This window comes from Panulirus ornatus, chromosome 5, assembly GCF_036320965.1.
Source record: "Panulirus ornatus isolate Po-2019 chromosome 5, ASM3632096v1, whole genome shotgun sequence".
In the NCBI taxonomy this organism is placed as follows: Eukaryota; Metazoa; Arthropoda; class Malacostraca; order Decapoda; family Palinuridae; genus Panulirus; species Panulirus ornatus.
In genome coordinates, this window is record NC_092228.1 from 47,256,203 (window position 1) to 47,283,295 (window position 27,093).

Consider the following 27,093-nt stretch of genomic DNA (forward strand, 5'->3'; position numbering starts at 1 on the left):
CCCGCATTCAGAACAGAGTACTGGGCCTCTGAGGAAACATCCTCACCCGTCCCCCTTCTATGTTCCTTCCTTTGGAAAATTAAAAAAAAAACAAGAGGGGAGGATTTCCAGCCCCCCGCTCCCTTCCCTTTTAGTCGCCTTCTACGACATGCACGGAATATGTGGGAAGTATAATAAGGTAAGAGAGATGTGTGGTAATAAAAAGAGTGTGGTTGAGAGAGCAGAAGACAGTGTTTTGAAATGGTTTGGTCACATGGAGAGAATGAGTGAGGAAAGATTGACCAAGAGGATATATGTGTCAGAGGTGGAGGGAACGAGAAGTGGGAGACCAAATTGGAGATGGAAAGATGGAGTGAAAAAGATTTTGAGTGATCGGGGCCTGAACATGCAGGAGGGTGAAAGGCGTGCAAGGAATAGAGTGAATTGGAACGATGTGGTATACTGGGGTTGACGTGCTGTCAATGGATTGAACCAGGGCATGTGAAGCGTCTGGGGTAAACCATGGAAAGTTTTGAGGGGCCTGGATGTGGAAAGGGAGCTGTGGTTTCAGTGCATTATTACATGACAGCTAGAGACTGAGTGTGAACGAATGGGGCCTTTGTTGTCTTTTCCTAGTACTACCTCATGCACATGAGGGGGGAGGGGGTTGTTATTTTATGTCTGGTGAGGTGGCGATGGGAATGAATAAAGGCAGACAGTATGAATTATGTACATGTGTATATATGTATATGTCTGTGTGTGTATATATATGTATACGTTGAGAGATATAGGTATGTATATTTGTGTGTGTGGATGTGTATGTATATACATGTGTATGTGTGTGGGTTGGGGCCATTCTTTCGTCTGTTTCCTTGCACTACCTCGCTAACGCAGGAGACAGCAACAAAGGAAAATATATAAATAAATATAAATATTATATATAATAATCACTATTTCCCACAATAGCGAGGTAGCATAAGGAACAGATGACGGAGTCTTTGAGGGGAAAATCATCATTTGGCTGCCTTCTCTGTTCCTTCTTTAGGAAAAGTAAAAATTGAAAGGGAGAATTTCCAGCCCCCATTCCCTCCCCTTTTATTCGTCTTCTACAACATGCAAGGAATATATGAGAAGTATATATCAGTGCACAAACACAGTAATTCTGATCATTCTGCTTTTAGGACAATTAACCACATTCATTACAGGTTATTTCTCTCACTGCATTACCCAAGCATATGTTTGTGAAGCTGACCTTTTCATAAGCAATTTCATCACATAGGTTGAGGGATAATAATGATCCAGGAGTAGCGTAACCACCGTTTCCTCTGGGAAGCATCAGAACAGACTGCATCAATGACCCAGTCCAGAAAGAAGGAAACTTAATGGAATGTATAAAAGTAAACAAATAAATACTAAAAATTAATCACAGATCACATCCCAACATGTTCACACCACTGTGCACAAGCAAATGTCTTTCAAGACTAGCCTTATGCAGAAACAGTTTCCCACATTGATCACATCCAAACTTTTTCACACTGTTGTGCACAAGCAAATGACGTTCAAGATGACTTTTCCGATAAAACTGTTTCCCACAATCATTACACCCAAAGTTTTTCACACCACTGTGCACGAGCAAATGGCGTTGAAGGTGACTTTTCCGGAAAAACAATTTCCCACAATCATCACATCCAAACTTTTTTACACCATTGTGCACATACAAATGGCGTTGAAGATGACATTTCCTGAAAAACAGTTTCCCGCAATCATCACATTCAAACTCTTTAACACCACTGTGCATAGGCAAATGTTGTTGAAGACAACTTTTCTGCCAAAACATTTTCCCACACTCATCACATCCAAACTTTTTCACACCACTATGCATAAGCATATGCCTTTGAAGATAACGTTTTTGTGAAAACAGTTTTCCACATTCATCACATCCAAACTTTTTCTCATTGCTATGCACAGGTAAATGTTCTTTAAGGTATTTTTCCTGTAAAAACAGCTTTCCACATTCATCACATCCAAACTTCTTCTCACCACTGTGCACTAACATATGTCTTTCAAGATCTCTCTTTTGTAAAAAAAGTTTTCCACACTCAATACATCTGAACTTCACACCACTATGCTCCAAAAGATGTCTTCTAAGATAACTTTTCCGTAAAAATAATTTCCCACATTCATCACACTTAAAATTTTTCACACCAATGTGCACATATAGATGTTGATTAAGATCCTGTTTCCGTGAAAACAATTTCCCACATTCATGGCATCCGAAGTTTTTTACATCACTGTGCACAAGCAAATGTTCTGTAAGACTACACTTCCGCAAAAACAATTTCCCACATTCATCACACTCAAAGTTTTTCACATTACTATGCACAAGCAGATGTCTTTTTAAAACATTTTTACGTAGAAACATTTTCCCACATTCATCACATATAAACCTTTTCACCTTTCTTAAATTTTCAACATCACTCTGCACAAGGAGATGGTTCTGAAGGTTTCTACCATGTGAAAACAGTTTACCGCTTTCAGTACAACCATTTTCTTTTTGATCATTGTGCAAAAACATATGCATATGGAGATGATCCTCTTGTGAATATGATTTACCACATATGTCATTTGAAAACTTTTCATCTCCACTAGACATGGTTTGTTTCTACTGTTCTTAATCTTGAGATGCAGTTTCACTCAATATCTGAAACAAAAGATTTATCTTTAAAATATGTTATGCCAAGTGTCACATTTCAAATTTATGATAATCAAGGAATACATTAGACTTATCAAGGTGACAACACTGGGAAAATGAAGATTAACAATAAAATTCAGAGAAATACAATATATCTAGAAAGACTAGAAATGTTCACAACACAATTACATGCAGTTACTTTCAAATCTATGATGCACACAGTAATTCATAAAGACTTAGCATTAACCTGTTTTTGTGTCAAAAGACATTTTGGGTGGCAGTAATTCTTTGAGGCACTAAGAATAATAATTATGCTAAAAGAAATTACATAAAACTTGGTACAAGTCTCATGTTTTTCAATAATTCTGCACATTAAATGTTTTTGTGTCAAAAGATATTTTGGGTGGCAGTAATTCTTTGAGGCACTAAGAATAATAATTATGCTAAAAGAAATTACATAAAACTTGGTACAAATCTCATGTTTTTCGATAATTCTGCACATGAAATATTATAAATTTTCTTTTAAGAACATAATTTAAAACATATGGTATTTAAAAAGACAATATAAACAATAGTAAAGATGCAGTAATCAATGGCAGAACCCAGAAGAGACATCTTTGGCTCCATTGCTCCCAGTTTTAACACAAGGTATCAAAATGTTGACAAGAAGTGGCAGGTTCCCATACTTATTCCTGCACTTTAATGCTCTCCCCTCAGTAACCAATATCAGCTTCCTGTCAAGGTTTTTCCAGTTAAGTTTCCTTATCTTAACACTTTCAGTGTCACTTGAATTTTGCATAATTTCTGATATAGACCTTCCCCAGAGGCTTATAACATTAGTTAACACAGCTAAGACCATGACAGCCGCCAAACCTAAATATAAGGCCAATTGCTGAGCCTAAGAGTGGGATTAACTCCTGAGCCCAAGTATAAGGCCAGCTGTTGAAACCAAGTGTGAGGCCAGCTGCTGAACCCAAGTGTGAGGCTGGCTGCTGAACCCAAGTGTGAGACCAACTGCCAAACCCAAGTGTGAGGCCAGTTGTTAAATCCAAGTGTGAGGCCAGCTGCTGAAACCAAGTATGAAGCCAGCTGCTGATCCCAAGTGTGAGACCAGCAGCTGACCCTAAGTGTGAGGCCAACTGCTGATCCTAAGAGTAAGGCCAGCTGCTGAACCCAGGTGTGAGGCCACCTGCTGATCCCAACTGTGAGGCCAGCTGCTAAACTCAAGTGTGAGGCCAGCTGCTGAACCTAAATGTGAGGCCAGCTGCAAAACCCAAGTGTGAGGTCAGCTGCAAAAACCAGGAGGCCAGCTGCTAAACCCAAGTGTGAGGCCAGCTGCAAAACTCAAGTGTGAGGCTGGCTGCTAAATCTATGTGTGAGGCCAGCTGCAGAACCCAAGTGTGAAGCCACCTGCTGATCCCAAGTGTGAAGCCACCTGCTAAACCTAAGTGTGAGGCCAGCTGCTAAACCCAAGTGTGAGGCCAGCTGCTGATCCCAAGTGTGAGGCTAGCTGTTGATCCCAAGTGTGAGGCCAGCTCCTAAACCCAAGTGTGAAACCAGCTGCTAAACCCAAGTGTGAGGCCAACTGCTGATACCAAGTGTGAAGCCAGCTGTTGATCCCAAGTGTGAGGTCACCTGCTGATCCTAAGTGTGTATATGCTGATCAGAAGTGTGAGAAAGGCTGCTGATCCCAAACGTGAAGCCAGCTGCTGATCCCGAGTGAGACCAGCTACTGAACCCAAGTAAGAGGCCAGCAGCTGAACCCAAGCATGAGGCCAGCTGCTGATCCTCATTGTGAGTCCAGCTGCTGATCCCAAGTGAGAGGCCAGCTGCTAAACCCATATGTGAGTCCAGCTGCTGATCCCAAGTGTGAGGCCAGCTGCTGATCAGAAGTGTGAGAAAGGCTGCTGATCCCAAGTGTGAAGTTAGCTGCTGATCCCAAGTGTGAGACCAGCTGCTGATCCCAAGTGTGAGGCCAGCTGTTGATCCCAAGTGCGAGACCAGCTGCTGAACCCAAGTGTGAGGCCATCTGCTGATCCCAAGAGTGAGGCCAGCTGCTGATCCTAAGTGTGAGAAAGGCTGCTGATCCCAAATGTGAAGCCAGCTGCTGATCCCAAGTGTGAGACCAGCTACTGAACCCAAGTAAGAGGCCAGCAGCTGAACCCAAGCATGAGGCCAGCTGCTGATCCTAATTGTAAGTCCAGCTGCTGATCCAAAGTGAGGGGCCAACTGCTAAACCCATATGTGAGGCCAGCTGCCAATCCCAAGTGTGAGGCCAGCTGCTGATCAGAAGTGTGAGAAAGGCTGCTGATCCCAAATGTGAAGTTAGTTGCTCATTCAAGTGTGAGACCAGCTGCTGATCCCAAGTTTAAGGCCAGCTGCCAATTCCAAGTGTGAGGCCAGCTGCTGATCAGAAGTATGAGAAAGGCTGCTGATCCCAAATGTGAAGTTAGCTGCTGATCCAAGTGTGAGACCAGCTGCTGATCCTAAGTGTGAGGCCAGCTGCTGATTCCAAGTGTGAGGCCAGCTGCTGATCAGAAGTGTGAGAAAGGCTGCTGATCCCAAATGTGAAGTTAGCTGCTGATCCCAAGTGTGAGACCAGCTGCTGAACCCAAGTGTGAGGCCAGCTGCTGATCCCAAGTGTGAAGCCAACTGCTGATCCCAAGTGTGAGGCCAGATGCTAAACCCATGTGTGAGGCCAGCTGCAGAACCCAAGTGTGAGGCCAGCTGCTGATCCTAAGTGTGAAGCCAGCTGCTGAACCCATGTGTGAAGCCAACTGCTGATCCCAAACATGAAACCAGTTGCTGAACCCAAGTGTGAGGCCAGCTGTTGATCCCAAGTGTGAGGCCAGCTGCTAAACCCATGTGAGGCCAGCTGCTGAACCCAAGTGTGAGGCCACCTGCTGATCCTAAGTGTGAGACAGGCTGCTGACAATGTGAAACCAGCTGCTGATCCTAAATGTGAGCCCGGCTGCTGAACCAAAGTTTGAGGCCACCTGTTGATCCCATGTATGAGGCGAGTTGCTAAACCCAAATGTGAGGCCACCTGCTCAACCCAATTGTGAGGCCAGCTCTTGAACCCAGGTGTGAGGCCAGCTGCTGATTCTAAGTGTGAGGCAGACTGCTGAACCCAAGTGAGAAATCAGCTGCTGAACCCAAGTATGAAGCCAGCTGTTGATCCCAATTGTGAGGCAAGCTGCTGATCCCAAGTGTTAGGCACACTGCTGATCCCAATGTGAAGCCAGCTGCTGATTCCAAGTGCAAAGCCAGCTGCTGATCCCAAGTGTGAGGCCAGCTGCTGATCCCCAGTGTGAGGCCAGCAGCTGATCCCAGGTGTGATGCCAGCTGCTGATCCTAAGTATGAGTGCTAGCTGCTGGTCCCAAGTGTGAGCTTTACATCCGTGGTAAAAACTTTTCACTGCTTCTAGCTACTTAATTCCCACACCATATACTATATATTCTTAATACCTTCCAAAAAGCATCTCTATCAACCCTATCATATGCCTTCTCCAAATACATAAATGCTACATACAAATCCATCTGTTTCTCTAACTACATCTCACATAAATTTTTCAAAGCAAACACCTGATCAACACATCCTCTACCACTTCTGAAACCACATTGTTCTTCCCCAATCCCATGCTCAGTACATGCCTTCACCCTCTCAATCAATACCCTACCATATAATTCCCAGAGGGGGAATGCTATTTTCATGTGTGGTGGGGTGGCGATGAGAATGGACGAAGGCAGCAAGTATGAATATGTACATGTGTATATATGTATATGTCTGTGTATGCACATACAGGTATACATTGAAATGTATATGTATGTATATGTGCGTGTATGAGGAAGCACAGTAAATTATCTAATGATGAAATTGATATCTGTAAGGGTTTAGTATATGCCAGTTTGTCAAAACCAGTGGATCCTAATTGCCCAAAAAGATTTATAAGAGCTATTAACACTTTAAAAAAGATAATGATATACTTATTCCTAAAGCAGATACGGCTAGCACTGTTGTGATTATGAACAAAAGTAATCACTTATCTAAAAATGAATGATCTTTTAATGATGACACAAAATATTTTAAACTTAGTAAGAATTCCCTAGAAGAAGAACTGAAGCTGTCGTTGAAAGGTAATGATTCTCTTATCAAAAGTTTATCATCTTTGTCCTCTTCATTGCCATATATGTATGGACTTATCAAAACACATAAACAACATTTTCTGGCAAGACCTATAGTGAGTAAAGTAGGCTCCATCACATATAAATTGTCAAAATGGTTAGTTTCTTGATTAAGCCCTTTAGTGGGTAAAATATCAAATTCTAATATAATGAACAATGTAGATTTAGTTACAAGCTTAACAATATCTATGTTAATTTTGATTTCAAACTTGTTAGCTTTGATGTTTCCTCACTGTTCACAAAAGTTCCAGTTGATGACCTTTTACAATATTTAGTTGGTTTTAAATGATATTCATTTACCTGATTCACAGTGTTTTCAATGAACTGATAAAATTGTGTATAAAAGACTGTGTATTTCAATTCAATGGAGATTATAATGCTAAAAAATTTGGTATGGCAATGGGTAACCCTCTTTCATCTGTACTAAGTAATCTTTATACGGAATTCTTTGAAACGAAATTACTAAAGGATATCTTACCTTCTAATGCAATTTGGTTTAGGTATGTAGATGATGTTCTTTGTGTTTGACCAACAAATGAAAATTTACAAACATTTCTCCCCATACTTAACAATTTAGTACCTTTCATCAAATTTACTATAGAAAATTAAAATAATGGCATGTTAACATTTGTAGACTGCATGATCCATAGGCAAGGAAACAAGTTTAAGTTTAGCATATACAGAAAACCTAAAACTGTATGCTCATATATCCATTACTACTCATCTCACCATGACAGTTAAATTATCATTTCAATCTATGTTCCTTAGGGCATTACATATTTGCAGTCCAGAGTTTATTGATGACGAGTTTGAGAAGATATATTCTATTGGATTTACCTTAAAGTATCCTAGATCTTTCATTGATAAATCCCTTAAGTTAGCAGATAGATCATTTTATAGAGTTGATTGAACCCAAATCTCCCATTGACACCAAGAATCTTTTAGTTCTCCCTTTTAATAATAATTTCACTTTACTCCCCATGTTGCTTAAATCCTTTAATGTAAATGTTGCCTTCAGCAACAATAATACTATAAAGAATAACTAAAAGCAATAATAATACTATAAAGAATATCTTAATCAGGAACTCACCAGAAAATTCTCCTGGGTGCATCTATAAAGTGCCATGTGGAAATTGTAAGTTTTATGTTGGGCAGACTGGTAAGGATCTTTCTGTTAGACTTAAGCAACATAAATATAGTATAAGAACAGGACAAGAATCATATGCCTTACTTAATCACATTAAAAACTTTAATCATTGTACTGACTGGAGTAATGCCATCTCAGTTATTAACTCTAACTCCAGTACCACAAGAAATATCATTGAATCTTCTATCATTAAATACACAAAGAATAATAACCTTAATGTTAGTGAAGGTCTAAACAAATTGGACAGCTTTATTGTTGATATAATTTGTAAACAATTTCCCTTCTAGTCCACATAAAAAGTTTATGATACGCTTGTTGTCTGTCTTAGACAATCACGTGTTTACCAAATGGCGTCCTAGCTACGTCTCTTTGTATATCAGCTGACTTATATTTCTTTCTTGTATCACCCCTGATGATGTGATTGTTATAGGAAAGTGCACTTGGGAACTTACTGTGTTTCATTTTCCTGTGGACTCGTAGGGATATACTTGATCACATGCAAAATTGTGATCCTTTCCATTATATAATGAAATTAAATGGAGAAAAACTGGAGGGAGTAAAGTGTTTTAGATATCTGGGAGGGGATTTGGCAGGGGATGGAACCATGTAAGCGGAAGTGAGTCGTAGGGTGGGGAGGGGGCGAAAGTTCTGGGAGCGTTGAAAAATGTGTGGAAGGCAAGAACGTTATCTCGGAAAGCAAAAATGGGTATGTTTAAAGGAATAGTGGTTCCAACAATGTTATATGGTTGCGAGGCATGGGCTATAGATAGAGTTGCGCGGAGGAGGGTGGATGTGCTGGAAATGAGATGTTTCAGGACAATATGTGGTGTGAGGTGGTTTGATCGAGTAAGTAATGAAAGGGTAAGAGAGATGTGTGGTAATAAAAGGGTGCGGTTGAGAGAGCAGAAGAGGGTGTTTTGAAATGGTTTGGTCATATGGAGAGAATGAGTGAGGAAAGATTGACAAAGAGGATATATGTGTCAGAGGTGGGGGGAACGAGAAGTGGGAGACCAAATTGCAGGTAGAAAGATGGAGTAGAAAAGATATTGAGTGATCGGGGCCTGAGCATGCAGGAGGGTGAAAGGCGTGCAAGGAATAGAGTGAATTGGAACAATGTGGTATACTGGGGTCAACGTGTTGTCAATGGATTGAATCAGGGCATAAGAAGCATCTGGGGTAAACCAAGGAAAGTTCTGTGGGGCCTGGATGTGGAAAGGGAGCGGTGGTTTCGCTGCATTATACATGACAGCTAGAGACTGAGTGTGAACAGATGTGGCCTTTGTTGTCTTTTCCTAATGCTACCTAGCGCACATGCGGGGGAGCAGGTTGTCATTTCATGTGTGGCGGGACAGCAACAGGAATGAATGAGGGCAGACAGCATGAATTATGTACATGTGTATATATGTATATGTCTGTGTGTGTATATATATGTATACGTTGAGATGTATAGGTATGCATATGTGCATGTGTGGACGTGTATGTATATACATGTGTATGTGGGTGGGTTGGGCCATTCTTTTGTCGTTTCCTAGCGCTACCTCGCTAATGCAGGAGACAGCGACAAAGTATAATAAATGAATAATAAATAGATTTCTTTCTTTCTTTCAAACTATTCACCATTTCCTGCATTAGCAAGGTAGCATTAAGAACATAGGACTGGGCCTCTGAGGTAATATCCTCACCTGGCCCCCCTTCTCTGTTCCTTCTTTGGAAAAATAAAAAAAAAAGAAAGAGGGGAGGATTTCCAGCCCCCCACTCGCTTCCCTTTTAGTCGCCTTCTACGACACGCAGGGAATATGAGGGAAGTATTCTTTCTCCCCTATCCCCAGGGACAATATATATATATATATATATATATATATATATATATATATATATATATATATATATATATATATATATATAAATATATATATATATATATATATTTTTTTTTTGTCGCTGTCTCCCGCGTTTGCGAGGTAGCGCAAGGAAACAGACGAAAGAAATGGCCCAACCCACCCCCATACACATGTATATACATACGTCCACACACGCAAATATACATACCTACACAGCTTTCCATGGTTTACCCCAGATGCTTCACATGCCTTGATTCAATCCACTGACAGCACGTCAACCCCGGTATACCACATCGCTCCAATTTACTCTATTCCTTGCCCTCCTTTCACCCTCCTGCATGTTCAGGCCCCTATCACACAAAATCTTTTTCACTCCATCTTTCCACCTCCAATTTGGTCTCCCTCTTCTCCTTGTTCCCTCCACCTCCGACACATATATCCTCTTGGTCAATCTTTCCTCACTCATTCTCTCCATGTGCCCAAACCATTTCAAAACACCCTCTTCTGCTCTCTCAACCACGCTCTTTTTATTTCCACACATCTCTCTTACCCTTACGTTACTTACTCGATCAAACCACCTCACACCACACATTGTCCTCAAACATCTCATTTCCAGCACATCCATCCTCCTGCGCACAACTCTATCCATAGCCCACGCCTCGCAACCATACAACATTGTTGGAACCACTATTCCTTCAAACATACCCATTTTTGCTTTCCGAGATAATGTTCTCGACTTCCACACATTCTTCAAGGCTCCCAGAATTTTCGCCCCCTCCCCCACCCTATGATCACTTCCGCTTCCATGGTTCCATCCGCTGCCTAGATCCACTCACAGATATCTAAAACACTTCACTTCCTCCAGTTTTTCTCCATTCAAACTCACCTCCCAATTGACGTGACCCTCAACCCTACTGTACCTAATAACCTTGCTCTTATTCACATTTACTCTTAACTTTCTTCTTTCACACACTTTACCAAACTCAGTCACCAGCTTCTGCAGTTTCTCACATGAATCAGCCACCAGCGCTGTATCATCAGCGAACAACAACTGACTCACTTCCCAAGCTCTCTCATCCCCAACAGACTTCATACTTGCCCCTCTTTCCAAAACTCTTGCATTTACCTCCCTAACAACCCCATCCATAAACAAATTAAACAACCATGGAGACATCACACACCCCTGCCGCAAACCTACATTCACTGAGAACCAATCACTTTCCTCTCTTCCTACACGTACACATGCCTTACATCCTCGATAAAAACTTTTCACTGCTTCTAACAACTTGCCTCCCACACCATATATTCTTAATACCTTCCACAGAGCATCTCTATCAACTCTATCATATGCCTTCTCCAGATCCATAAATGCTACATACAAATCCATTTGCTCTTCTAAGTATTTCTCACATACATTCTTCAAAGCAAACACCTGATCCACACATCCTCTACCACTTCTGAAACCACACTGCTCTTCCCAATCTGATGCTCTGTACATACCTTCACCCTCTCAATCAATACCCTCCCATATAATTTACCAGGAATACTCAACAAACTTATACCTCTGTAATTTGAGCACTCACTCTTATCCCCTTTGCCTTTGTACAATGGCACTATGCACGCATTCCGCCAATCCTCAGGCACCTCACCATGAGTCATACATACATTAAATAACCTTACCAACCAGTCAACAATACAGTCACCCCCTTTTTTAATAAATTCCACTGCAATACCATCCAAACCTGCTGCCTTGCCGGCTTTCATCTTCCGCAAAGCTTTTACTACCTCTTCTCTGTTTACCAAATCATTTTCCCTAACCCTCTCACTTTGCACACCACCTCGACCAAAACACCCTATATCTGCCACTCTATCATCAAACACATTCAACAAACCTTCAAAATACTCACTCCATCTCCTTCTCACATCACCACTACTTGTTATCACCTCCCCATTTGCGCCCTTCACTGAAGTTCCCATTTGCTCCCTTGTCTTACGCACTTTATTTACCTCCTTCCAGAACATCTAAAATGGGAAACAGAAGAAGGAGTCACGCGGGGAGTGCTCATCCTCCTTGAAGGCTCAGATTGGGGTGCCTAAATGTGTGTGGATGTAACCAAGATGTGAAAAAGGGAGAGATAGGTAGTATGCTTGAGGAAAGGAACCTGGATGTTTTGGCTCTGAGTGAAACGAAGCTCAAGGGTAAAGGGGAAGAGTGGTTTGGGAATGTCTTGGGAGTAAAGTCAGGGGTTAGTGAGAGGACAAGAGCAAGGGAAGGAGTAGCAGTACTCCTGAAACAGGAGTTGTGGAAGTATGTGATAGAATGTAAGAAAGTAAATTCTCGATTAATATGGGTAAAACTGAAAGTTGATGGAGAGAGATGGGTGATTATTGGTGCATATGCACCTGGGCATGAAAAGAAAGATCATGAGAGGCAAGTGTTTTGGGAGCAGCTGAATGAGTGTGTTAGTGGTTTTGATGCACGAGACCGGGTTATAATGTTGAGTGATTTGAATGCAAAGGTGAGTAATGTGGCAGTTGAGGGAATAATTGGTATACATGGGGTGTTCAGTGTTGTAAATGGAAATGGTGAAGAGCTTGTAGATTTATGTGCTGAAAAAGGACTGATGATTGGAAATACCTGGTTTAAAAAGCGAGATATACATAAGGATACTTATGTAAGTAGGAGAGATGGCCAGAGAGCGTTATTGGATTACGTGTTAATTGACAGGCGCGCGAAAGAGAGACTTTTGGATGTTAATGTGCTGAGAGGTGCAACTGGAGGGATGTCTGATCATTATCTTGTGGAGGCTAAGGTGAAGATTTGTATGGGTTTCCAGGAAAGAAGAGTGAATGTTGGGGTGAAGAGGGTGGTGAGAGTAAGTGAGCTTGGGAAGGAGACTTGTGTGAGGAAGTACCAGGAGAGACTGAGTACAGAATGGAAAAAGGTGAGAACAATGAAAGTAAGGGAAGTGGGGGAGGAATGGGATGTATTTAGGGAATCAGTGATGGATTGTGCAAAAGATGCTTGTGGCATGAGAAGAGTGGGAGGTGGGTTGATTAGAAAGGGTAGTTAGTGGTGGGATGAAGAAGTAAGAGTATTAGTGAAAGAGAAGAGAGAGGCATTTGGGCGATTTTTGCAGGGAAAAAATGAAATTGGGTGGGAGACGTATAAAAGAAAGAGACAGGAGGTCAAGAGAAAGGTGCAAGAGGTGAAAAAAAGGGCAAATGAGAGTTGGGGTGAGAGAGTATCATTAAATTTTAGGGAGAATACAAAGATGTTCTGGAAGGAGGTAAATATATATATATTTTTTTTTTTTTTTATACTTTGTCGCTGTCTCCCGCGTTTGCGAGGTAGCGCAAGGAAACAGACGAAAGAAATGGCCCAACCCCCCCCATACACATGTACATACACACGTCCACACACGCAAATATACATACCTACACAGCTTTCCTTGGTTTACCCCGGACGCTTCACATGCCTTGATTCAATCCACTGACAGCACGTCAACCCCTGTATACCACATCGCTCCAATTCACTCTATTCCTTGCCCTCCTTTCACCCTCCTGCATGTTCAGGCCCCGATCACACAAATACCTTTTCACTCCATCTTTCCACCTCCAATTTGGTCTCCCTCTTCTCCTCGTTCCCTCCACCTCCGACACATATATCCTCTTGGTCAATCTTTCCTCACTCATTCTCTCCATGTGCCCAAACCATTTCAAAACACCCTCTTCTGCTCTCTCAACCACGCTCTTTTTATTTCCACACATCTCTCTTACCCTTACGTTACTTACTCGATCAAACCACCTCACACCACACACTGTCCTCAAACATCTCATTTCCAGCACATCCATCCTCCTGCGCACAACTCTATCCATAGCCCACGCCTCGCAACCATACAACATTGTTGGAACCACTATTCCTTCAAACATACCCATTTTTGCTTTCCGGGATAATGTTCTCGACTTCCACACATTTTTCAAGGCTCCCAAAATTTTCGCCCCCTCCCCCACCCTATGATCCACTTCCGCTGACAGATCCACTCCCAGATATCTAAAACACTTCACTTCCTCCAGTTTTTCTCCATTCAAACTCACCTCCCAATTGACTTGACCCTCAACCCTACAGTACCTAATAACCTTGCTCTTATTCACATTTACTCTTAACTTTCTTCTTCCACACACTTTACCAAACTCAGTCACCAGCTTCTGCAGTTTCTCACATGAATCCGCCACCAGCGCTGTATCATCAGCGAACAACAACTGACTCACTTCCCAAGCTCTCTCATCCCCAACAGACTTCATACTTGCCCCTCTTTCCAAGACTCTTGCATTTACCTCCCTAACAACCCCATCCATAAACAAATTAAACAACCATGGAGACATCACACACCCCTGCCGCAAACCTACATTCACTGAGAACCAATCACTTCCCTCTCTTCCTACACGTACACATGCCTTACATCCTCGATAAAAACTTTTCACTGCTTCTAACAACTTGCATCCCACACCATATATTCTTAATACCTTCCACAGAGCATCTCTATCAACTCTATCATATGCCTTCTCCAGATCCATAAATGCTACATACAAATCCATTTGCTTTTCTAAGTATTTCTCACATACATTCTTCAAAGCAAACACCTGATCCACACATCCTCTACCACTTCTGAAACCACACTGCTCTTCCCCAATCTGATGCTCTGTACATGCCTTCACCCTCTCAATCAATACCCTCCCATATAATTTACCAGGAATACTCAACAAACTTATACCTCTGTAATTTGAGCACTCACTCTTATCCCCTTTGCCTTTGTACAATGGCACTATGCACACATTCCGCCAATCCTCAGGCACCTCACCATGAGTCATACATACATTAAATAACCTTACCAACCAGTCAACAATACAGTCACCCCCTTTTTTAATAAATTCCACTGCAATACCATCCAAACCTGCTGCCTTGCCGGCTTTCATCTTCCGCAAAGCTTTTACTACCTCTTCTCTGTTTACCAAATCATTTTCCCTAACCCTCTCACTTTGCACACCACCTCGACCCAAACACCCTATATCTGCCACTCTGTCATCAGACACATTCAACAAACCTTCAAAATACTCATTCCATCTCCTTCTCACATCACCACTACTTGTTATCACCTCCCCATTTACGCCCTTCACTGAAGTTCCCATTTGCTCCCTTGTCTTACGCACCCTATTTACCTCCTTCCAGAACATCTTTTTATTCTCCCTAAAATTTACTGATAGTCTCTCACCCCAACTCTCATTTGCCCTTTTTTTCACCTCTTGCACCTTTCTCTTGACCTCCTGTCTCTTTCTTTTATACTTCTCCCACTCAATTGCATTTTTTCCCTGCAAAAATCGTCCAAATGCCTCTCTCTTCTCTTTCACTAATACTCTTACTTCTTCATCCCACCACTCACTACCCTTTCTAAACAGCCCACCTCCCACTCTTCTCATGCCACAAGCATCTTTTGCGCAATCCATCACTGATTCCCTAAATACATCCCATTCCTCCCCCACTCCCCTTACTTCCATTGTTCTCACCTTTTTCCATTCTGTACACAGTCTCTCCTGATACTTCTTCACACAGGTCTCCTTCCCAAGCTCACTTACTCTCACCACCTTCTTCACCCCAACATTCACTCTTCTTTTCTGAAAACCCATACTAATCTTCACCTTAGCCTCCACAAGATAATGATCAGACATCCCTCCAGTTGCACCTCTCAGCACATTGACATCCAAAAGTCTCTCTTTCACACGCCTGTCAATTAACACGTAATCCAATAACGCTCTCTGGCCATCTCTCCTACTTACATAAGTATACTTATGTATAAATATATATATATATATATTTTTTTTTTTTTTTTTTTTTATACTTTGTCGCTGTCTCCCGCGTTTGCGAGGTAGCGCAAGGAAACAGACGAAAGAAATGGCCCAACCCCCCCCCCCATACACATGTACATACACACGTCCACACACGCAAATATACATACCTACACAGCTTTCCATGGTTTACCCCAGATGCTTCACATGCCTTGATTCACTCCACTGACAGCACGTCAACCCCTGTATACCACATCGCTCCAATTCACTCTATTCCTTGCCCTCCTTTCACCCTCCTGCATGTTCAGGCCCCGATCGCTCCATCCTTTCACCTCCAATTTGGTCTCCCACTTCTCCCCATTCCCTCCACCTATGACATGTATATCCTCTTTGTCAATCTTTCCTCACTCATTCTCTCCATGTGACCAAACCATTTCAAAACATCCTCTTCTGCTCTCTCAACCACACTCTTTTTATTACCACACATCTCTCATACCATTTCATTACTTACTCGATCAAACCACCTCACACCACATATTGTCCTCACACATCTCATTTCCAGCACATCCACCCTCCTCCGAACAACTCTATCTATAGCCCACGCCTTGCAACAATATAACATTGTTGGAACCACTATTCCTTCATACATACCCATTTTTGCTTTCTGAGATAATGTTCTCAACTTCCACACATTCTTCAATGCTCCCAGAACCTTCACTTCATCCCCCACCCTGTGATTCACTTCTGCTTCCATGGTTCCATCTGCTGCCAAATCCACTCCCAGATATCTAATACACTTAACTTCCTCCAGTTTTTCTTGATTAAAGCTTACCTCCCAATTGACTTGTTCCTCAACCCTCTTGTACCTAATAACCTTGCTCTTATTCACATTTACTCTCAGCTTTCTTCTTTCACACACTTTAAACTCAGTCACCAGCTTCTGCAGTTTCTCACCCGAATCAGCCACCAGCGCTGTACCATCAGTGAACAACAACTGACTCACTTCCCAAGCCCTCTCATCCACAACAGACTGCATTCACCTCCCTAACAGCCCCATCCATAAACAAATTAAACATCCATGGAGACATCATGCACCCCTGCCACAAACCTACATTCAATGGGAACTAATCACTTTCCTCTCTTCCTACTCATACACATGCCTTACATCCTTGATAAAAACTTTTCAGTGCTTCTAGCAACTTACCTCCCACAAAATGTACTCTTAATACCTTCTGCAAAGCATTTCTATCAACTCTATCACATGCCTTCTCTAGATCCATAAATGCTACATACAAATCCAGATCTTCTATGTATGTCTCACATACATGCTTCAAAGCAAACACCTGATCCACGCATCCTGTACCACTTCTGAACACACTGCTCTTCCCAAATCTCATGCTCTGTACGTGCCTTTACCCTCTCAATCAATACCCTTCCATATGATTTCCCAGGAATACTCAATAAACTTATACCTCAGCAATATGAACATTCACTTTTATCCCCTTTGCCTTTGTGCAATGGCACTATGCATGTATTCTGCCAATGCTCAGGCACTTCACCATGAACCATACATACATTGAATATCTTCACCAACCAGTCAACAACACAGTCACCCCCTTTTTCAATAAATTCCATAGCAATAACATCCAAACCTGCCGCTTTGCCAGCTTTCATCTTCTGCAAAGCTTTCACTATCTCTTCTATGTTTACCAAAAAATTCTCCCTGACCCTCTCACTTTGCACACCACCTCGACCAAAACACCCTACATCTGCCATTCTATCATCAAACCTTCAAAATACCCACTCCATCTCTTCTCACTTCACCACTACTTGTTATTACCTCCCCATTAGCCCCCTTCACCGATGCTCCCATTTGTTCTAGTCTTACGCACTTTATTTACCTACTTTCAAAGGAAACTTGTGTGAGGACGTACCAGGAGAGGCTGAGTGCAAAATGGAAAAAGGTGAGAGTAAATGATGTAAGGGGAGTGGGGGAGAAGTGGGATGTATTTAGGGAAGCAGTGATGGCTTGTGCAAAAGATGCTTGTGGCATGAGAAGCGTGGGAGGTGGGAAAAATGGAAAGGGCAGTGAGTGATGGGATGAAGAAGTAAGATTATTAGTGAAAGAGAAGAAAAAGGCTTTTGGATGATTTTTTTGCTGGGAAATAGTGCAAATGATTGGGAGATGTATAAAAGATAGAGACAGGAGGCCAGAGAAAGGTGCAAGAGCTGAAAAAGAGGGCAAATGAGAGTTGGGGTGAGAGAGCATCGTTAAATTTTAGGGAGTATAAAATGATATTTTGGAAGGAAGTAAATAAAGTGCATAAGACAAGTGAACAAATAGGAACATCGATTAAGGGGGCTAATGGGGAGGTAATAACAAGCACTGGTGAAGTGAGAAAGAGATGGAGTAAGTATTTTGGTTTGTTGAATGTGTTTGATGATAGAGTGGTAGATATAGGGTGTTTTGGTTGAGGTGGTTTGCAAGGAGAGAGGGTCAGGGAGAATGGTTTGGTAAACAGAGAAGAGGTAGTGAAAGTTTTGCGGAAGATGAAAGCCGGCAAGGCGGCAGGTTTGGATGGTATTGCAGTGGAATTCATTAAAAAGGGGGGTGACTGTGTTGTTGATTGGTTGGTGAGGATATTCAATGTATGTATGGTTCATATATGTACATACATATACATACATACATATACATACATACACACATATACATACACTGACATATACATATATAAACATTCATACTTGCCCCCATCCATTCCCGTTGCCACCCTGCCACACAGGAAAGAGGGTATGCCTCTTCTACCACAGTGATTATGACATTATAATAATCATTATACATTTATTCTGGTACACAGATTTTTTCAAGATGGTATTCAATCAAACTTTTGAACAAATCTGAACATTTTCATTTCAAAGAGATGGATGTTCAAAACAGTATCGATGCTATCATTACTGCTTTATACCACGAATTTTGTCTGGTTAGGTTAGATTTGCTTTGGACGAAATCTTTTTTGAGTCTTTTTATTTTGCTTTGTCGCTGTCTCCAGTGTTAGTGAGGTAACGCATGGAAACAGACAAAAGAATGGCCCAACCCACCCACATACACATGTATATACATACATGTCCACACACGCAAATATACATACCTATACATCTCAACGTATACATATATATATATATATATATATATATATATATTTTTTTTTTTTTTTTTCACACGATTCGCCATTTCCCGCGTTAGCGAGGTAGCGTTAAGAACAGAGGACTGAGCCTTTGAGGGAATATCCTCACTTAGCCCCCTTCTCTGTTCCTTCTTTTGGAAAATTAAAAATGAGAGGGGAGGATTTCCAGCCCCCCGCTCCCTTCCCTTTTAGTCACCTTCTACGACACGCAGGGAATACGTGAGAAGTATTCTTTCTCCCCTATCCCCAGGGATATATATATATATATATATATATATATATATATATATATATATATATATATATATATATATATATATATATATATACACATATACATAATTCATACTGTCTGCCTTAATTCATTCCCATCGCCACCCCGACACCCATGAAATAACAACCCCCTCCCCCTTCATGTGTGCGAGGTAGTGCTAGGAAAAGTCAGCAAAAGCTACACTCGTTCACACTCAGTCTCTAGCTGTCATGTAATAATGCACCAAAACCACAGCTCCCTTTCCACATCCAGGCCCCACACAACTTTCCATGGTTTACCCCCGACGCTTCACATGCCCTGGTTCAATCCATTGACAGCACGTCGACCCCAGTATACCACATCGTTCCAATTCACTCTATTCCTTGCACGCCTTTCACCCTCCTGCATGTTCAGGCCCCGATTACACAAAATCTTTTTCACTCCATCTTTCCACCTCCAATTTGGTCTCCCAATTCTCCTTGTTCCCTCCACCTCTGACACATATATCCTCTTGGACAATCTTTCCTCATTCATTCTCTCCATGTGACCAAACCATTTCAAAACACCCTCTTCTGTTCTCTCAACCACACTCTTTTTATTTCCACACATCTCTCTTACCCTTACATTACTTACTCGATCAAACCACCTCACACCACATATTGTCCTCAAACATCTCATTTCTAGCACATCCATCCTCCTCTGCACAACTCTATCTATAGCCCACGCCTCGCAACCATACAACATTGTTGGAGCCACTATTCCTTCAAACATACCCATTTTTGCTTTCCAAGATAATGTTCTCAACTTCCACACATTCTTCAACGCTCTCAGAACTTTCGCCCCCTCCCCCACCCTATGATTCACTTCCGCTTCCATGGTTCCATCCACTGTCAGATCCACTCCCAGATATCTAAAACACTTTACTTCCTCCAGTTTTTCTCCCAGTTGACTTGTCCCTCAACCCTACTGTACCTAATAACCTTGCTTTTATTCACATTTACTCTAACCTTTCTTCTTTCACACACTTTACCAAACTCAGTCACCAGCTTCTGCGGTTTCTCACACAAATCAGCCACCAGTGCTGTATCATCAGCGAACAACAACTGACTCACTTCCCAAGCTCTCTCATACACAACTGACTGCATACTTGCCCCTCTTTCCAAAACTCTTGCATTCACCTCCCTAACAACCCCATCCATAAACAAATTAAACAACCATGGAGACATCACACACCCCTGCCGCAAACCTACATTCACTGAGAACCAATCACTTTCCTCTCTTCCTACACGTACACATGCCTTACATCCTCAATAAAAACTTTTCACTGCTTCTTACAACTTGCCTCCCACACCATATATTCTTAATACCTTCCACAGAGCATCTCTATCAACTCTATCATATGCCTTCTCCAGATCCATAAATGCTACATACAAATCCATTTGCTTTTCTAAGTATTTCTCACATACATTCTTCAAAGCAAACACCTGATCCACACATCCTCTACCACTTCTGAAGCCACTCTGCTCTTCCCCAATCTGATGCTCTGTACATGCCTTCACCCTCTCAATCAATACCCTCCCTTATAATTTTCCAGGAATACACAACAAACTTATACCTCTGTAATTTGAGCACTCACTTTTATCCACTTTGCCTTTGTACAATGGCACTATGCAAGCATTCCGCCAATCCTCAGGCACCTCATCACGAGTTATACATACATTAAATAACCTTACCAACCAGTCAACAATACAGTCACCCCCTTTTTTAATAAATTCCACTGCAATACCATCCAAACCCACCGTCTTGCCGGCTTTCATCTTCCGCAGAGCTCTTACTACCTCTTCTTTGTTTACCAAATCATTCTCCCTAACCCTCTCACTTTGCACACCACCTCGACCAAAACACCCTATATCTGCCACTCTGTCATCAAACACATTCAACAAACCTTCAAAATACTCACTCCATCTACTCATATCACCACTACTTGTTATCACCTCAATAGCCCCCTTCACTGAAGTTCCTTTATCTACCTCCTTCCAAAACATCTTTTTTATTCTCCCTAAAATTTGATGATATTCTCTCACCCCAACTCTCATTTGCCTTCTTTTTCACCTCTTGCATCTTTCTCTTGACCTCCTGCCTCTTTCTTTTATACATATCCCACTCATTTGCATTATTTCCCTGCAAAAATCATGCAAATGCCTCTCTCTTCTCTTTCACTAATAATCTTACTTCTTCATCCCACCACTCACTACCCTTTCTAATCTGCCCACCTCCCATACTTCTCATGCCACAAGCATCTTTTGCACAAGCCATCACTTCTTCCCTAAATACATCCCATTCCTCCCCCACTCCCCTTACCCCCTTTGTTCTCACCTTTTTCCATTCTGTACTCAGTCTCTCCTGATACTTCCTCACACAAGTCTCCTTCCCAAGCTCACTTACTCTCACCACTCTCTTCACCCCAACATTCTCTCTTCTTTTCTAAAAACCTCAACAAATCTTCACCTTCGCCTCCACAAGATAATGATCAGACATCCCTCCAGTTGCACCTCCCAGCACATTAACATCTAAAAGTCTCTTTCACATGCCTATCAATTAACACGTAATCCAATAATGCTCTCTGGCCATCTCTCCTACTTACATACGTATACTTATGTATATCTCGCTTTTTAAACCAGGTATTCCCAATCACCAGTCCTTTTTCACCACATAAATCTACAAGCTCTTCACCATTTCCATTTACAACACTGAACACCCCATGTATACCAATTATTCCCTCAACTGCCACATTACTCACCTTTGCATTCAAATCACCCATTACTATAACACGGTCTCGTGCATCAAAACTACTAACACACTCACTCATCTGCTCCCAAAACACTTGCCTCTCATGATCTTTCTTCTCATGCCCAGGTGCACAGGCACCAATAATCACCCATCTCTCTCCATCCACTTTCAGTTTTACCCATATCAATCTAGAGTTTACTTTCTTACACACTATCACATACTCCCACCATTCCTGTTTCAGGAGTTTTTGATGTTTGAATAATTCTATCCTTCATTTCTATCGGAAATAGGTGGATGTCAAAAATGGTCATTTTACCTTAATGTCTGCTGTTGTCTCCAAAGACTATTTCTTATGAAAATATTTTCTAACATTTCTTCTGTGAATCTAATCTCTCCATCAGTCACTCTGGAATTTTTGTTAGTGTACTAGTTGATCTTGGGCACTTTTTTTGGGGGGGAGGGAGGCATATGGTTTAAAAAAGTAAGAAACTTATATATTTACCAAGGATATATTTAACAATCCATATACATAATTTCCACTTTGCAACTCTTCTCAACAATTTTTTAAACATAGCACTGCGACAGGACCATGACCCCTATCCCTTTCCTGGATATGCCACTAATATTGAAACAAGATGTTAATCACTGTGTAAAACAACACAATTTCATCCTTAAAGGAACTCCTGCGAAAAGAAAATATTCATCTTTGTATATATTACAGCATTGCAAACATTCTCCTGCTGTTTCCTAATTACAGTAGGATCATACCAATCATGTGTGATGGGTTACCTTCTTGAAAAAGTTTTCAGCCCAATACACCTACCATCATGATATATACCATATCAACTTTACCTGTTCACAAGCTAGTACAGGTATTTCCTAGGATGTGAAAGTAGAGGCTGCCACCTGAGACGTAACACCACTCGGTGTCTGAAAAAGACACAATTCCTTATCTCAAAAAGTACTATCATGATTAGATGATACTAAATCAAGGCTAAAAACTAATAAACTAATCTTCATAATGACTATGGTTAAATGCAAAACATTTTTCAGACTATCTCCAATTTATGTATGCCTGAGTGAACATTAAAACATTGGCAGTCCACTGGATTGCATGTCTCATGATCTAACAGTGTAAAGCATTTCCCCGTACTAGAGTAGCCCTACAGAGTACTCTTACCTTATACATTATTAGCTAATGAATCATAATGATTGCCTCACTATTACCAATATTTCATCTCTAAATTTACATAAGTCCTTGTTGTAGTCTTTTTTCACATTGATTTCTTCAGTCAGATTCACAATACAGCTTGCTTATTAATCTGTAAAACATATCATATAAATACTTTTTAAGTTCCACCATTCAATTTCCTCCCCCTCCCCGACCTTTGTCATGAGTGGCCATGCTTCTCCTGACCTCTTAGTTCACCACTGTAATTCAAGGAAGGGCACTTAACAATCTAACTGTCCTAGATGTACAAAGGAATTCAATCAGGACTTGTTCATTAAGGAAGAAGGTAAGTTTATTTCTTGTTTGTTCTGCACTGTGTTAGAAAAATTGCATGTAGATATTTGGAAGAATAGTGAGGCATTAGAAAAAACAGTGGGTAAGTGATGCAGACCATATTACAGCAAAAATACTCATTGTACAGGAGCATAAATCACTGGTGGCAAATAAGGGAGAGAACATAGAAAGTACGTTGGTAGTTGTGGAGGCAAAGTTGGATGTTAGATATACCTTCTAGACTGCTAGGAAGACTAGTCAACCAGCAGAATTTTAGGAAAGGGAAATTCCAACTCAGAGTAGGTTTAGTTTGCTGGAAGATGAAGTACAGGATGATCAAAGCATCATTCAGGTTGAAGATTCCTTAATTAGGGATCAGGACAGGAGTTCTGTGTTGACGGGAACAGGATAAGAAATTTGTGCTTTCCTTGTGCAGAATTGAAAGATATTAGGGGGAAATTTGATATTTTCTCAAACACTCCCAAGGATTTGACATCTGTTGTTCAGCTCAGGACAAACAATATAATCAATAAGAAGCCAAAAGAAATTTTAGCACATTTGTTGTTCAGCTCAGGACAAACAATATAGTCAACAGGAAGCCAGAGGAAATATTAGCAAAGTACAGGTATCTCATGTAAAAGCTCAAAGAGAGCCACAGGAAGTTGGTTATATTGGAATTACTGTCCAGTAGAATGCTGGGGTAAACAGTAGAATTAAGGCTCTCTGTAGGAAGAGGAAAATGTCTTTTTTATAAATTCATGAGATCATTTTAAATGAAATAGAACCCTCTTTGCTAAGGATGGACTCCACTTGAATGGAATAGGGAAAGCCCATCTTGGCATTGTTTGAGGAGAATATTAGGCTTGTTTCTTTCAATAGACAAACTAGTTAGGTATTCAGAACATGGAAAAACAAAAGGGATTCAGGATATTAGGAAACATGGCAGGACAGGTAACCTAGACGTCAGGTGCAGGATATGAATATGGAAGGTAGGAAACACCAGATTAAAAGACCTATCAGTCAATTCTCAGGAAGTAGAGGTAATTTCAAAGGCAGCTGTAGGGAACGGGCTAGTGGAGTTACATGACAGGATGTGTAAGCTGGCACCACAATTTAGGAATAAGGAACATCGGGGAAAAGATAGAATACAGCTGGTGGAAGCAGGGAAGTAGCAAACATGATGGGACAGTTCAAGTTGAGGTTATAAACTTTTTTCATGAAGGCAAATTCCCCACTACCATAGCTGCACACAAACATAGCAACAACAAAAGGTCTCAAACATTTATTAGAATATGCTGTTAACACATGGAGTAAACATAACAAATTTTCGGAGTTAGAGACAAATGTACTGGAAGAAAATTATATAATTGATATTTTGGAATCTGGAGGAAGTATAGTGTTTTACATATCTGGGAGTGGATCTGGCAGCGGATGGAACCATGGAAGCGGAAGTGAATCATAGGGTGGGGGAGGGGGCGAAAATTCTGGGAGCCTTGAAGAATGTTTGGAAGTCGAGAACATTATCTCGGAAAGCAAAAATGGCTATGTTTGAAGGAATAGTGGTTCCAACAATGTTGTATGGTTGCGAGGCATGGGCTATGGATAGAGTTGTGCGCAGGAGGGTGGATGTGCTGGAAATGAGATGTTTGAGGACAATGTGTGGTGTGAGGTGGTTTGATCAAGTAAGTAATGTAAGGGTGAGAGAGATGTGTGGAAATAAAAAGAGTGTGGTTGAGAGAGCAGAAGAGGGTGTTTTGAAATGGTTTGGTCACATGGAGAGAATGAGTGGGGAAAGATTGACCAAGAGGATATATGTGTCAGAGGTGGAGGGAACGAGGAGAAGTGGGAGACCACATTGAAGGTGGAAAGATGGAGTGAAAAAGATTTTGAGTGATCAGGGCCTGAACATGCAGGAGGGTGAAAGGCGTGCAAGGAATAGAGTGAATTGGAACGATGTGGTATACCGGGGTTGACGTGCTGTCAATGGATTGAACCAGGGCATGTGAAGTGTCTGGGGTAAACCATGGAAAGTTGTGTGGGGCCTGTATGTGGAAAGGGAGCTGTGGTTTCGGTGCATTATTACATGACAGCTAGAGACTGAGTGTGAACGAATGGGGCCTTTGGTGTCTTTCCTAGCGCTACCTCGCACACATGAGGGGGGAGGGGGTTGTTATTCCATGTGTGGCGAGGAGGCGATGGGAACAAATAAAGGCAGACAGTATGAATTACGTACATGTGTATATATGTCTTTGTGTGTATATATATGTGTACATTGAGATGTATAGGTATATATATTTGCGTGTGTATGTGGGCGGGTTGGGCCATTCTTTCGTCTGTTTCCTTGCGCTAACGCGGGAGACAGCGACAAAGCAAAATAAATATAAATATATAAATAAATATTTTGGAATCGGCTAAATATTTGAAATAGATTTCCTCACCAGTTATGTCATTTCTGGGGACACTATATAGTGTCTTGGTCTTTGTTAAAGCTTATCCAAATTCTGTGCTGAAAAATGTTCCTGCTGATAAAATTGACTTAATTTTTGTAGAAATCAAAGTTAAAAAAAATAACAGCAGGATTAATCTATAGGCCCTCCAGCTCAGACACCAGAGGTAAACAAAAGACTATATGATCAAATAGCAGAAATTAGCAACGAAAGCAATCTGATCATAATAAGAGATTCTAACAAATCATCAAAGTAGGAAGAATCCCTTTCTAGTAGTTTGGAGTGTAGGCTTTATGTAAATCTGCTTCAAAGTGCCTTTATATAACTATTTGACAGGAATATATCAGATTTCGTTGTAACTACAAATGAGGATCTTGTTAACAACGGTGAAGTCTTAAAAAAGTATGCTACAAGTGATCACAAGCAATTCTTTTGTTAACTTTCAACATTGCCAGTAATGCTGCTCAGTATGAGTCACAAAAATATCAAATTTTAGACTTGCAAAGTCTAAAGATCTTTGCGCTGCACTAAATGGGCAAACTTGGGATGATATTATAAATGAACGCGATATGGAATTAGTTTGGGAGGGCTTCAGTAAAATGTTCAAAGCAATTGAGGGAAAATTTGTGCCAATGCATAATAGACAGTCTTTCTTAAATATGAAGGCAAAATGGCGGAACAATGATTTGACATGTCTGTTGTCTAAGAAAGCAGCACATAAGCTCAGGAATACCAATAACCAGCTCAATAAAGCAAATTTTGTAAGTCCTCATACAGAAACTTAGAGACTTATACATCAAAAGCAAATTTTGTAAGTCTGTATACAGAAACTTTAAGACTCATACATCAAAGTAAACATTAGCATGAAGCAACTATTGCTAAAAATAGCAAAAAAAATTCAAAAGAGTACTATGGGTATGTTAGAAGTAAGAGTGTCACTACCCACTCACTTGGTCCATTAATAGCTGGAAAAATTTTTTTTGTTCATGAAAACAAAGACTTGGCAAAGATTTCAAATGATCTTTTCACATCTGTATTTGCTATTGAAGATACAGCTTATGTTCCAAATCCAGGTCCAATGCTAAGAGAGGAAAACATCTTGCGACAGATATTAAAGTTTTAGTACCAACACAAAATAAAATCAAAATAAATAAAACAGCATGCCCAGATAAGATTTATCTGAGGATGATGAGAGAAGTGAAAAATGAGATAGTTAAATCCTT

The 27,093-nt window shown here is 41.0% G+C and overlaps 1 protein-coding gene across 2 annotated transcripts in view; it reads right to left on the reverse strand.

The window, feature by feature from the left end:
• Nucleotides 1–1,283: 1,283 nt before the first annotated feature.
• Nucleotides 1,284–27,093, reverse strand: part of LOC139748767 (uncharacterized) — a 33,656-nt gene continuing 7,846 nt past the window's right edge. Inside the window, exons 2-3 of one of the 2 annotated variants that reach the window (XM_071662196.1) lie at nt 22,772–22,849; nt 1,284–2,680 (exon numbers count right to left, since the gene is read on the reverse strand). In XM_071662196.1, coding sequence (XP_071518297.1) covers nt 1,403–2,632 — 1,230 coding nt within the window. In that variant the 5' untranslated portion in view covers nt 2,633–2,680; nt 22,772–22,849 and the 3' untranslated portion in view covers nt 1,284–1,402. The remainder of the gene's footprint in view (nt 2,681–22,771; nt 22,850–27,093) is intronic. The other variant, XM_071662197.1, reaches the window with a different exon arrangement.